This window comes from Sebastes fasciatus, chromosome 6 (assembly GCF_043250625.1).
Source record: "Sebastes fasciatus isolate fSebFas1 chromosome 6, fSebFas1.pri, whole genome shotgun sequence".
In the NCBI taxonomy this organism is placed as follows: domain Eukaryota; kingdom Metazoa; phylum Chordata; class Actinopteri; order Perciformes; family Sebastidae; genus Sebastes; species Sebastes fasciatus.
In genome coordinates, this window is record NC_133800.1 from 22,676,916 (window position 1) to 22,691,127 (window position 14,212).

General features: G+C 39.9%; 1 protein-coding gene across 3 annotated transcripts; it reads left to right on the forward strand.

The window, feature by feature from the left end:
- tmc1 (transmembrane channel-like 1) lies at positions 1 to 10,775 on the forward strand. 3 transcript variants are annotated; one of them, XM_074638507.1, is made up of 20 exons: positions 1 to 229; positions 2,084 to 2,107; positions 2,683 to 3,148; positions 3,310 to 3,498; positions 3,591 to 3,681; positions 3,789 to 3,870; positions 4,063 to 4,169; positions 4,306 to 4,404; positions 5,502 to 5,644; positions 5,722 to 5,866; positions 5,952 to 6,146; positions 7,242 to 7,421; positions 7,507 to 7,659; positions 8,105 to 8,233; positions 8,394 to 8,461; positions 8,563 to 8,802; positions 8,887 to 9,012; positions 9,122 to 9,200; positions 9,734 to 9,869; positions 10,356 to 10,775. In XM_074638507.1, the coding sequence occupies exons 1-20, from the start codon at positions 193 to 195 to the stop codon at positions 10,550 to 10,552; spliced, it is 2,886 nt and encodes a 961-aa protein (XP_074494608.1). In that variant the 5' UTR covers positions 1 to 192; the 3' UTR covers positions 10,553 to 10,775. The 3 variants fall into 3 exon arrangements, with proteins under 3 accessions (XP_074494608.1, XP_074494609.1, XP_074494610.1); XM_074638508.1 differs by lacking the exon at positions 2,084 to 2,107; XM_074638509.1 differs by lacking the exon at positions 10,356 to 10,775 and having other exon boundaries at positions 8,887 to 9,010.
- Positions 10,776 to 14,212: the final 3,437 nt, after the last annotated feature.

Below are 14,212 nucleotides of genomic sequence, written 5' to 3' on the forward strand. Positions count from 1 at the left end.
CACACACACACACACACACACTTCATTCCCATGGCAGTGTGTGGGTTTGGATAAGCAGCATCCTTCCCTGTAAAGATGCGAAAGGAGAGAGACCACTGAAAACCCTGCAGCTTTGTTACCACCTCACATACGCAGAGCGTCTGCTGGATGCCGGGGCGACTGCTTTAGGGGTTACAGGACCATGAGAGGAAGATGCCTCGAGACAGTCTGATCACCTCTGAGAATGACAGTAAGACCATCTTTATATTTCCATCACCAGGCTGCTATACTATTGAGATTTTCACATAATATGATTCTGGAAAATGTTCATTATTTGTACCTGTGGTCATGAAATTATGATAGATTTACTTGCCAAGCATGTTGATTAGCATCAAATATTACTGATTATTTAAATAAAGCAAGGCCCTCTGGTCTCTGTGTTTATAGTGTGTTATATGACATAGTCGTGATAACTGATTTGAACCGATGTTTGGACAAAAACATCCGTATTTATTGAGTTAAATAGAGCCTTACGTTCATTAATATGAAAAGAACAGACAAGCAATGTTTACACTTAAGTTCTGGTTTTAATCATCAGTAAACATCGACCACCTCTAATATATTTATCCACTGCTTTCTTTCATCCAGCTGCATATTTGGGAGCTGGCCTCTGGCCCTTGGCTGTCTCCCCGCCCCTGTGGGCTCAGCCACCCCGTCTCCCTTCATTAGGCCATTGTTTGTGTCTTTTGTGCCCCTCTACTGCACACGGCCTTAATGACCCGGGCTCTGGCCACTCCGGTTACACTAAGGACACACATCAAAGGGCCGACTACATAAATATCAGCTCAATTTGTCAGTGGTCCTCTTTGTTTTCCTCTTTATCCCCCTTTACTGCAGGACAATAGTGCCAAGCAGGTATACAATAAGGTCGACTAAGCTCCACCAGTGAAAGGGGTCAGTGTTGTAATGAAGATATTAACTGGATTTATAAAGCTGAGGTCATCAGAGGAGGAAAGGGTTGGATATATTTAATCTGGGGTAAAAAGCAACCAATAAATAACTACAGAAATGTTTCCTACATCTTTATTTCGCTACGACACTGTAAAATGCCAACTTGTATTTTTCTGCATAATACATAGGCCATTACAAGTTAAGTTGGTCGGCCTTCAAAATATACATTTTCAGCATTTAAAGGAAAAATATGTTTACTGTTTACTTCATAACAGACCTTTTAGTTATGTCTTCTTTTATGATTACCTCAACAAGTTTGTCAGTTTCAAATCAGGTCAACTTAAATTGTGTAGTGATCACTTTCAGGACTTCTAATTGTGTAACACAGTTGACTAAATGTCCAACTCATCTTCCATGTGACTCATCAAATTAAGTTGTTTAAAAACACCGTTAGCTCATTAGCATATTCTTCCCAGCATGCATAATAATTTTCTAATTTGAAGAAAGGGACATGGTGGAGGCTTGTATGTGTCTTGTTATATGTCTCAGATGAGTCACATGGACTTTATCTCTGTCATGAAAATGAAAACAATGAAAGTTATCCATGTCAGTCACCCCCGTCCCGTCTTACATCACAGGCATTGTGAGAGATCTTGAGAAACTATCAGGAGTACACTAGATTTTTAAACATGATTCAACTGAAAAATGTGCGGTCAGGTTAACATGCAGGCTGTTCGTTCATTTCATTTGGGCTTATTACAGTCCTGCGACAGCCAGAGATGCTGGATTCTTTTCTTTGTTATGTCGGAGCATTTGATCTATCGATTGCTGTCGGGATGTAATAAGAATTTCAACTAATATAACAAAAAATGTGTCTAAGCGCTGCAATTGTGGCTATTCAATTTAACAGCACTGATATCGTTTGACTGTATCTGCATGCATGTCAATAACAGTTACAACATATTATGCTATGGCTTGTCGCGAGACATCACTTTATAATGCTATAACTTATCAGATTTGAAAGTCCAGTACAAGGATGAAGTGATGTTGACACAATATACAGATGTAATTATAACAATTATGAGTTGGACAACCTCAGAAACATTGAGTTTTCTCACCTTTTTCCATTTTTGACATAATCTTTCTCCCACAGTTGACATTGGACTGGAGTTGGAAGGTGAGTGTATGTTATTACATGAATCACTAAAGGTTCCTATAGTTCAGGATGTTTCTACCGGTAAGATGATCATGAAGAATTTTCCTAAATAAACTAAATGATTACGGATTGCAGAGGAGTCTCGTCTTCTTAATGGTCTTTTGTGTACGTTTTCCCATTTGATCCTGTTCCTGGGGTTGAGGAGCTGTTTGTTTTTGACCAGTTGTTCCTTCTCTTCTCTCAGAAGCTCTGCTGTCACCATATACACATCTGGCCTCGCTGCTCCAACAGTTCATCTACCATACCCAGCCCCATGTAATATTTACACTACCTTTTGCTCCCTACTATGACCTGTGTCTCCAATTATCACAGGACTATCACATCTGGATTAAAATATACCAGTGACAGAGAAAAAGAGATGTTTAACTGAGTAGAGAACAATGACAAACTTCACAATACTGTAAGACAATTATAGAACCGCAGAGAGAAAGAAAAGTGACAACACTGAAGTGTCAGTGATGTGAGTGAGTGTACATAATGTGTGCAGTATGTTGATGCATATATTGAATAAAGAAAGCATCTATGTTTTACTACAGGTGACGAGGATGAAGTTTCCACTTTTCAAGAGGAGCATGAGAGGGAAAGACACAGAGGGAAAAGAAGGGATGGTGATAGAGAGAAAAAGAAGAGGAGAAAGCGAGCATCTAGAGCAGGAGAAGGTGAAGAAGAAATACAGGCCAGGCCTGAGAAAAGAGAAAGGGGCAGGAGGAAGAGAGCGAGGAGTGATCAAGAAGCAAAAGGAAGAGAGGCGGACGAGGAGGAGAAGCCCAAAATAAAAAGCAGTAAGGCTTCAAAGACAAGGAAGAATATAAAAAATGAGAAAACAAGAAAAATGGAGGAGGAGGTGGAGGATGGAGAAGCTGAAGAAAGAAATGCCAAGGGAAAAAAGAAACATGGAAGTGCCAAAAAAGAAGAGAGACAAGAGGATGGAGGTAAACGCACAGCGAAGGAGAAAGAACGGGAAGTGAAGAAGAAGAAGCACAAGAAAGTAGTTGAAACGAGGTAAAGTATGATCTTATAAAATTCACCTTATCTGTAGTTCCCTGCTGAGGAAAACTATTGTAATCTTCCCATTCTGCAGAGTGATCAGAAGGACTTTAACGGTGTCATGCATGCAAGAAAAGGAACAAAGACATTTAACACACTACTCTGCTATGCCTCAGTTCAGAGCCGGAGGCAAGCGAGGAAGATGATAATGAAGAAGAGGACAATGAAGAGCAAGAGGTGAGGCCAGAGTCTCTGACACCAGAGGAGCTGGAGAAGCTGAAGGAGGCTGTGGACGAGAGAAAGAAACTGATCCAGGGTCTGAGGGGTAAACCCTGGCCTATGAAAAAGCAGCTTGTGACTTTACGGTAAATCCATGTTTTTATCGACGTGCACTTTGAGTTCTCAGGACCAGCTGTGATACAACATGTGGATTAATTTCGAATCATCTTCCTTGTAGGGAGTCTCAGGAGTTTGTGGAGAAATATGAGGGAGCTTTGGGAAAAGGCAAAGGAAGGAAGCTCTACGCGTACAAGGTCATGATGACCAAGGTAAGGACTCACAGACTGATTTGATATCAATACCTATTCCTATAAGTATTTAAATAATCTTATTGAATAGATGATGCATTTTTTATGTGATTTTATTTATTTTGTAGAAATGGATGAAGTTTCAACGGGACTTTGAAAACTTCAAAACTGCCTGTATTCCCTGGGAGATGAAAATCAAGGAGATTGAGAGTACGTTTATTTTTCAGATATATTTTTTTTTTCCTCTCATGGTTTCAAACTTTACGTCTAGAATTCAAGACTTCAAAGAGTTTAAAGAGACTATGTAAAACGAAATATACATCTCACATCTAGTTCTCTTGCTTTCAGAAAGTAATCACGGGTGTAACAACCATCCTCATATTTCTTCCCTCTGTCTCTCAGGTCACTTTGGCTCCTCAGTTGCCTCTTACTTTATCTTCCTGAGGTGGATGTATGGCATCAACATGATCTTGTTTTGTCTGACCTTTGGCCTGGTTATGGTGCCAGAGGTACGGTACATGGCTTTTTTTTTTATCAGAAACAAATCATAATTTCCTGGTATTTCCTTCTACTCATTCTATTTGTTTGCATGCTTTGAGTCTTTTCTCTAATGACCCTCCTTGCTCCCTTGCTTATTCCTAACAGGCATTAATGGGGCGGCCCTATGGCACCATCCCAAGGAAGACTGTCCCCAGGGCCGAGGCAACCAGTGCCATGGACTTTGCTGTCTTATGGGACTTTGGAGTCAGTTTTGTGCAACATCACACTCATCTCAGTCTCTTGAAATAGCATTTAGTTGTTTTGTTACATGTGCAGTGGTGGAAGAAGTACTCAGATCTTTAAAGTAGCAATACTACAGTGTAAAAATACTCTGTTACAAGTAAAAGTCCTACATTCAAAATCTTACTTAAATAAAAATACAGTATTAGCATCAGCATATAATATAGAACCAAAAGTAAAAGTACTCATTGTGCATTATAATTAGTGATGCATTAATATTACATCACTAATATTACAGCTGGTAAACGTGAAGCTAATTTCAGCTACTTTATATACTGCTGGGTAGCTTAATCCGTAATAATATATCATAATTTATTAGTTGATTTATATTTTGTATTAATAATCTGAATCTGCAAAGTAACTAACTAATAGGGCTGTTAATCGATTAAAATATTTAATTGCGATTAATCGCATGATTGTCCATAGTTAATCGCGATTAATTGAAAATTAACTGCACGTTTTTTATCTGTTCATCTGTTCTTATCATCATAGGATTGGGCAAATATGCTTGCTTTATGCAAATGTATGTATATATTTATTATTGGAAATCAATTAACAACACAAAACAATGACAAATATTGTCCAGAAACCCTCACAGGTACTGCATTGAGCATAAAAATATGCTCAAATCATAACATGGCAAACTCAAGCCTAACAGGCAACAACAGCTGTCAGTGTGTCAGTGTGCTGACTTGACTATGACTTGCCCCAATTCGCATGTGATTATCATAAAGTGGGCATGTCTGTAAAGGGGAGACTCGTGGGTACCCATAAAACCCATTGTTATTCACATATCTTGAGGTCAGAGGTCAAGGAACCCCTTTGAAAATGCCCATACCAGTTTTTCCTCCTTCACGACATGCTAGTATGACATGAGCCCGCTACAACCTAAAAATCGCAAGTTGTGTTAGTGGCGTTAAAAATTGTACTTAAGTACAGCGCTTGAGTAAATGTACTTAATTTACATTCCACTACTGTGCATGTGCCTGTGAGTCAGTTTAGAAATAATAATGCATTCTTTGTTTGTTGCACATCACCTCAACTAAACTTTCCATCTACAGGGTTACGCTCAGTATTCAGTCCTCTTCTACGGTTACTACAACAACCAGCGTGCCATTGGCTGGCTTAAGTTCCGCATGCCTCTGTCATACTTCCTTGTTGGTGTGGGAACGGTGGCCTATAGCTATATGGTGGTTATAAGAACGTACGTTTATTAGGAATACATTGATTGATTAATCTCCTTTTGGCACAATGTTATACTGTAATTATTTGTGATTAAAGGATGGCCCGTAATGCGAATGAGACCGGGGTCGGAGATGACAACAGCTTCAATTTCAGCTGGAAGATGTTCACCAGCTGGGACTACCTGATAGGAAACCCTGAAACTGCAGACAACAAGTTTGCCTCCATCACCACCATTTTCAAGGTCAGTGCAGCTGATCCAGTATTTGATGCCATTTATATCACATTCATCTACATCCTCAGGTACATCCCTCCTTTTACCTCTGCAGGAGGCCATCTTAGAGGAGCAGGAGAGCCGGAAGGATGACAACATCCATCTGACTCGTTTTCTGCGAGTGCTGGCCAACTTCCTGGTCTTGTGCTGCCTGGCAGGAAGTGGATACCTCATCTACTTTGTAGTGCGTCGCTCTCAGAAGTTTGCCCTTGATGGACTGGAGAATCACACCTGGTGGGAAAGGAACGAGGTATAGCAATGACAAATGAGAAACAAAGAATGAAAGAGACATAAAAGGAAGAGTATGTTGAGCAAGTTCAGTATACAGAGTGTGTGATACTTTATATGGTTTTAAGGGGAGACACTACAGGTGAGTAGGGTAAACAAATTTAACTAATAGATATTGCCATGAAACTTACCCAGTTGATTACTTACATAAAGACAATATATTTTGATTTCAAGTTTTATGAAAATGTATGTTTAAATAAGCAAATGAGGCATTATCTTTTCAAATTTGTGCTAATTTGCATACGTTTCAAGAACAGAAATCTGAACATTGGATAAAGCCAGGTTAAAAATGATTGTTTCATTTTGTTGACATATTAGAGTCAAAGGTTTTTAGAGAGGGGATTTTTTATCTCTCTATTTTATCACTCCATAAATCAGAAAATACTGTCAACAGCCATAAAAAAAAAATTAATTTCCACATGTTTTTAGGAATAAAATGTTGTATAAATCAGGTTCTGAATGATATGTGAACACACCCGTCTGTAAAAACCTTCAGAATATAGATAGGAATGAAACTGGAAAGTTTGGAGGATGTAAGTGCTGCTGAAGTGGAGATTTCTGGCTCAGATTATAAGAAAAAACTCATTTTGAGAAAACAGCCTTTAAAGATATGTATTGTAAATTTCCATACATTTTGACACTTTGAACACATTGAAGACTCTACAGGTGAATAGGGTAAAACATTTAACTGATAGATCCATCCATCCATCCATCCATCTGCAACCGCTTATCCCGTTAGGGGTCGCGTAACTGATAGATATCACCATGAAACTTTCCCAGTTGATTACTTACATTAAGGCAATACGTTTTCTGAAATGTTATGTTTAATTATGCAAATGAGGCATTATCTAATGCTAACTTTTGGTGTATCAAGGAGAAATGTACAATCGCAAATATACAATATGTAGTAAAATAAAAACTTAAGTGTGTATTTTGGATGTTTTCTTTCCACTAGCCTGAAAGAAGACATGTTATGGAAGCAAAATAGCCAGAAATCTCACAAAATTGACACACCTGTAATTAATAACATTAATTAAAATGAATTTGTGTTTCCCAGGTGAACATGGTCATGTCACTACTGGGGATGTTCTGCCCCATGCTGTTTGACGTCATCAGCGCCCTGGAGAACTACCACCCTCGCGTCGCCCTGCAGTGGCAGCTGGGTCGCATCTTTGCCCTTTTCCTGGGAAACCTCTACACCTTCATCATTGCACTCATGGATGAGATCAACCTCAAAGTGAGAACATGCAGCATGTAGACGTGTGAGATACTCTATCATTTTATAATATACTTTAACCAGGCGGTGTGTGTATGTGTTGCAGAGGGAAGAGGAAAAGATAATAAAGTTTAATATAACCACGTGGGAAGCCAGTCTGTTAAATGTTACGGTATCAGAGAACAGCACGGCTCCACCTGTCACCATCCAGCCTGCTGATGTACCCAGAGGGCCCTGCTGGGAGACCATGGTGGGCCAGGTCAGTGTGCATGTGTTTGTGTGTAAACTATTATGTAATTGTATGATGTAATCAATTCTACAGCATAAAGGTATGGATGCCCACAGTGACCAATATTAAATACAAATATAGAACATTGTGAATTAACCATATGAATGAATACAAACTAAATATGTAATATAACCATGGAATTGTGAATTGTTTTTTTTTTTGTTTAGCAATTTGTATTGGTTTTCCATTAAACCCACTATACATTTGTTCGCAGCAAATATTATAAATGAAAGTGTACACAAGCATAGACCAGCTGCATTATTTAACTTAATACAATTGTGAAAGGAACCCTTCCAATCCCTCCAAACATCCCCATTGTCCCCTTAAATCCGAATCTTCACAAGACTGACGGATTGTCCACTGATGTATATACTGTATACACATATATTATGTATGATTGCTTCATCCTTTGCAGGAGTTTGTCCGGCTCATCATATCTGATACCATGACGACCTACATCACGCTGCTGATCGGGGACTTCCTGAGAGCCGTGCTCGTTCGTTTTCTCAACTACTGCTGGTGTTGGGACCTCGAGGCCGGATTTGTGAGTCATCTGTTCTACCTGATTACTGTGCCTCCGAGTGTATCATTTATTTTTGATTACACATTCAAAATATGCACCTTCTTCTGAGGTGAATTTGAATGTTGGCATCACAGTGAGTCACAGTAGTTATATCTGCCTTTTTTTATGTCGTCTGTGAAAGCCGTCCTACTCTGAGTTTGACGTCAGTGGGAACGTTCTGGGCCTGATCTTCAATCAAGGAATGATATGGTAAGAAAACAACATTGGTTTTATTTAAATCAGCAGGTTGATGATGAATAGCACTTTCAGTCTGTTCTCCACTCTGTGTTTGTCCTAATCTTTTCCTCCAGGATGGGTGCCTTCTACGCCCCCTGCCTGCCTGCCCTGAACGTCCTCCGGCTCCACGTCTCCATGTACCTGCAGTGCTGGGCCGTGATGTGCTGCAACGTGCCTCAGGAAAGGGTCTTCAAGGCCTCTGGCTCCAACAACTTCTACATGGCTATGTTGCTGGTTATCCTCTTCCTGTCCACTCTGCCTGCCATCTACACCATCGTCACCATCCCCCCTTCCTTTGACTGTGGACCCTTCAGGTAATGATGATTGTTCAAGAAGGGATCCTGGCATTTACAATGTGATGACTTGACCTTCTGTCACAATCGTTCTCTTCTCCTTAGTGGGAAAAAACGTATGTTTGATGTGATCCAGGAGACTCTGGAGTCAGACTTCCCTGCCTGGTTTAGCAAAGTGTTCAGCTATGCGTCTAACCCTGGACTGGTGCTACCCTTCATACTGCTTATGGTGTGAGTCAGCAGCATACCGCATGGATACAGATTCTCATATCTTCTTCTTTCTTTTAGTGGTAAAGTTTAAGGTTCTTTAATGGTGATAATCTGTTATTTTATCTTTCAGACTGGCCATTTATTACCTGCAATCCACATCTAAAAGCTACAAAGAAGCTAATGTGGAACTGAAGAAAAAACTACAGACGGTAACCAGAAATTATATTTTGTTTTTCCTCTCATCTAGCACTAGTACTCTAGCTTTTATCTGCTTTTGGATGCACTGGTAATGTGCGAAATTGTATGTGATCCTCTAACTTTGTAAATAAAGAGGGGGAATTGAATATCAGGCAAATAAAGCTAACAAATTGACAGGAACTTTCATGTTTGTTATTTGTTTGTCCTCCAGATTTGCTTTTCCAATTCCATTTTTAGCAGCTTTAAAACTTCCCAACAGTGTGTAGATTCACAAACAGCCCACCTGAGGCCACTGTGGTGTCTGTCTGTGGCCACAGTAGTTGTATTAGTATCATCACTCCAGCAGATGGCAGCAGAATAACAGCTCATATCTGTCCAAAGAGCAACAGCTCAATAAAAGTAATATAAAAACTGTATGTCTTATTCTACATTTCTAAACTTTAAAGGGATTTCTAAAGATCTGTGTGTGGACATGTGCTCCGAGTGATCTGAATATGTTTCATGCAGTCAGTCTTATAATAATTGCTTTTGTGTCCCTTTCAAGCAAAATGAGGAGAACAAAAAGAAGAACAAACTAGCAGCACTGAAGGCACAAATGGATCTAGAGGAGGCCAGAAAAGCTCCATCGCAGACTGCAGAGCAACAAAAGAACAACAACGCTTCACTACAAGACCAAGAGGGTGAGACTTTTTTAAATTCAAGATAAAAAATAGAAACAAAGGATTTTTAATCGTGGGATAAAAAGAAAGATCCAATGTAAGAAAAAACAAAAATATGTTAAACTTTAATTACAGAATGCACTTTGGGTCTCACACTATGGAGCCCTGAAACTGACAAAATGTAGTAAAAGGTTATTTGACAAGTAAAAAAAATTAAAATAAAATAAAATTGAGTGTAAAAAGAAATGCAAAGCTTTATACTTTTCCTTTAACCTCCAATTAGTTTGTAAAGAAAGGCAAAAATGTTGTATTCTTTACCACAAATCAGTTGATAAAAATCAATTAAAAGTTGTTTTTTTCTATTAATCTTTCACAAACTCATTTTATTTTTCATTTCCTTATTTTTCCTTTTTTTTCTTGGCACAAATTTAATCATTTATCTATTTCATATTTTACCATTACTCCCAAGTAGAGTTAGCTATCTTGTCCTACGTTCTCCTTCAGCAGATGAGGAAGATGACCACGGCGTTAGTCAGAGGCTGCATCATGGTAAGAATGGACGCAACCCTCCTCCTCCAGTTCCAGCCACCAGAGCCCCTGTCCCCAGGACCTATCACCATGGTAACCATGGGGCTCCTGGGTACCTGCCCGGTTTCCCTCGTGAACCCAGGATGCACAGGGTGCCGAGCCTGCAGAGACACTGAGGGACGGAAAAACAACAAGTTGGCAAATGTCACTCAAAAGCAATTAAGCACTTTATTGAGAAGTTCAAGTAATGGAAAGTTAGTTAGTTAGTTAGTTAGTTAGTTGGTTAGTTAGTTGGTTAGTTAGTTAGTTAGTTAGTGCACATTTTCTCCTGAATAAAAGTGTTTTTTAAAACTGTGTATCCATGATAAAAAAGAAGCTGAAAGCATTTCAAATTAGTAGTTGTTTCTTTGTTTACCAAATAAACATTAACACTCTGCGTGGCCTAATCTTTCATATCACAGCAAATCACCACTCCAAGGCAATTATTTTGTTTTAGAAATGAGTGAGCTAAACGTGGAGGTTTTGTTTTTCTAAATTGTATTAATTTATTTTAATTAATTCTACACATTTTTTTTTTGCCTTTTAAGACCCATAACATGGCACAGATTAACCATTAAAGGTACTAAGTGCGAGATTGGGAGCATTTCTATAGAGGGGCAAAGTCCATCCCCTTCCGGTAGACCACCATGGGACCTTATTTTGGAAAAAATATGTACAGTAGTGAACGGAGTGAGACAAATCATTTTTTGATACCGTTTGAATTGTGCCATGAATCACACATGTGATGTTTGTCAATTTAAAAGATAATTTTACAAGTCAAGAAAGTCACAGTTTGTCGTTTAACTGTTAAGACTGTGAAAATACGTAATTAGAAAGACTACACACCGGAAAGTCGCTGAAGCTACGATGTGTTACGTATCGGAACTCCCACAAGCAACGCTCATTCTTTCGCTTCCTGGCTGATAAAAAGACCTTAGGAGTCTCTGGATAAATCACACCAAGGACGTTACATTTGTGCTTGGAACCTAAGTTAGATAGCTAGCTAGTGTTGGTGACGTATATAGTGCGAGACGAGAGATGTAGTTCACTGAGCGGTTTCACACAAAACTAAATGACACTACGACAAACTTCGACTTCCATGACTTGCAAAATAATCTTTTAAATTGACAAACATCATTCTGCAACTCAAACAGGATAAAAAAAATATTTGTGTCTCACCAGGGAGGGGACACCGGAAGGGGAGGGACTTCGCCGCTATTGCCTCCAAACGGTTCTCAACATGGCGATGACTGAGCCAGCGGCCTGCAGCTAGCTAATGGTGCTAACAGCATTTACAGTGAAAACAACGGCGACAATGCTGACAGAGCTAACAGTGTTAACCTTGTAGGGAACCGGAGAATGGGTGCAACGCTTCCTCAATGGCGCAGTCGGTCGGGACGGCATTATCAGCTGTAATAGCTATATGAGAGCAGTGCAGAGCAGCGGCCGGGAGCTAGCCAGAGCCCGGCTGTGTCAACAAAGCACGGAGAAGCCCGGCTAACGTGTCAACAAAGCACAGAGAAACTCGGATTACAACACACACAGAGGGAGAGCGACTTCATTCTCTGCTCAGGTAGACACTTCTCCTTTATATCTTTGTATAGCTAATAGTTGTTTGCTGCTATATTAATGCTCTGGATATATAGAGCACCATTCACTTTTTAATCTTAGTGTTAGGTTAAAGAAATTAGTTCTATTCACACTCTTGGCCTCTCACTCTGAGACGCTGAGCGCAGCTGTCCCTGGACCTGTGACTGGGCCAAAGCATTAAACAATTCATTAGACATGGACGCCATTTAACCTAGCTAGGCTTAAATTGATCTCTTACTCATCTCTGGCTGGACTTACACACTCAATTTAAATCTGTTTTCCAGCTGTCTAACATAGTCAGCTCTGAACTTTGGAAAGCACACATAAAGAGTGTCAGATTATCCCTTTTTACGAACAGCAACAATGAAGTGTAATCTGTGCCAAACAATCAGATTTGAGTTGTCAGTGTAAATCCATTCATTGTGTTCTCCTGACCCTCATCGTGTAGCATGGATGACTCGTATCATCTGAGAACCGCATAGCCATATCCGGTGTCTCAATAGCAGGTTGTGCTCTACACTCTCCTGTCAATCAAACGGTCATTTCGCTGACTTGTCAGTCAAACGTATGGTGTCGTCTCATTAGTTAAAGCTTTATTTACCTGAAATTCTATATATTGATAGTCATTCAAAGTCTTGAAATTTAAGATCTGAGCAATGCAAGGGTTGTCATTGAGGAATAAGTGTTGCGTCTAAATCATTCAAGACAACGAGTCAACAAGCTCATAGTGCCGCTGACGTTGAATTACAGTGCCAATCAAATCCACTTCCATCGATGCTCATGATCAATTCATGGCAAGTACATTAAGTATTAATTCTGCAGTTATTTGAGAGCTAGAGGGAGAAGTAAGCCTCTATGCTTTATTCTTTCAACATGAGCCAAGAATTTGTCAATCACATTATTTAATAAAGACTGAGAAAGTAAAGCCTCCATCTTCTCTGTATACTGGAGTCATAATCAGCCTCAGTCTTATTTATTCAGGTAATGCCAACCCCCCCGATGCCCGCTGTGTCACCCTCCTACTGGAGTAGTGTTCTGGCTCCGTCCCAGTCTCCCTCCATGCTGGTAGCCTACAGTGTAGCAGAAAACTGAGCCATGACAGGTTGCGCATTACCGGATATCTCAATGTCTGCTATACCACGATGGGCATCTCTTATTCACTAACGGTGAAGAGAGGAACGAGACATTGCGGCGCTACAAGCACTGATTTGATTGCTGGGACGGTGTCCAGTTTTGCTTTGGAGAGCAAAGGTTGTCACCGAGTGAGAACTTGTGGAAAGTTAGACGCTTTTTATTTAATGGATCTAAAGAACAAATGCATCTAGACCTTCTGTAATCCTATAGGATAGTGAGAAGGAGATGTATACCGAATGGTTGCAGGAAGTGGAAGGGACAATCAGGTGCGAGGAGCGAGAGGAGGAGATGGATGACGAGGACATGAAAAGCTGCAACCCTGAGGGCTTAGCTTGTCTTTCAGGTACCAGCCTTCATACAACCCCCGGAAGTGTGTTGCTCTCTGTGTTAGCAGCATCTCCTGTTTCCTCCTGTATTATTCAAAAGGTCACATCTGACATTTGACCATAACTACAGAGGTAGTAGCTACACCTTAGTGGTTGAAACACATCATTTAGATTAACATTAAGCAGCATCGTTTGTCCCTCAGTCCTCAAATCTACCTCATTTTTTCCACATCACATCTGTGCAATCACAAACTCGTAATTCACACAAATTCCTAATACGGCTATATGAGGTTTCAGCTGTCTGAGTTAGTCAAATCAAGTGGGTAGAAACCCTTTTACAGCCAATGTCATCAAAAATATGCGCGCACATGTTGGCAACAGAAGTGGCGTTTTGCCCCAGCCATTCAGACGAGTTAGTAAGCTTTAAACATGGAATTAAAACTGTTACTTGCATCAAAATGTTTGGTTGTTGCGTGTTCGGTTGTGAGAATCGATATCTCAGCAGTGGGCTCAAGTCCTACAGAATTCCGACAGGATCACAACAGTTTCAGAGCAACAGGTGTTTCGGTTTAATGAGTGACCGTGTTAACTGGTGACGTTCAGCTGAATGCTTCCGTGATTGTTTGTAGTAACTGACGTAAATGCTTGGTGTAGATAAGATGAGTGTTTATTTAAAATTGATTGAAGGCTTTTTACGAGGATACATGTTCTGTTCATGCTTTAAACAGCTGCCGTCACTACAAGCAA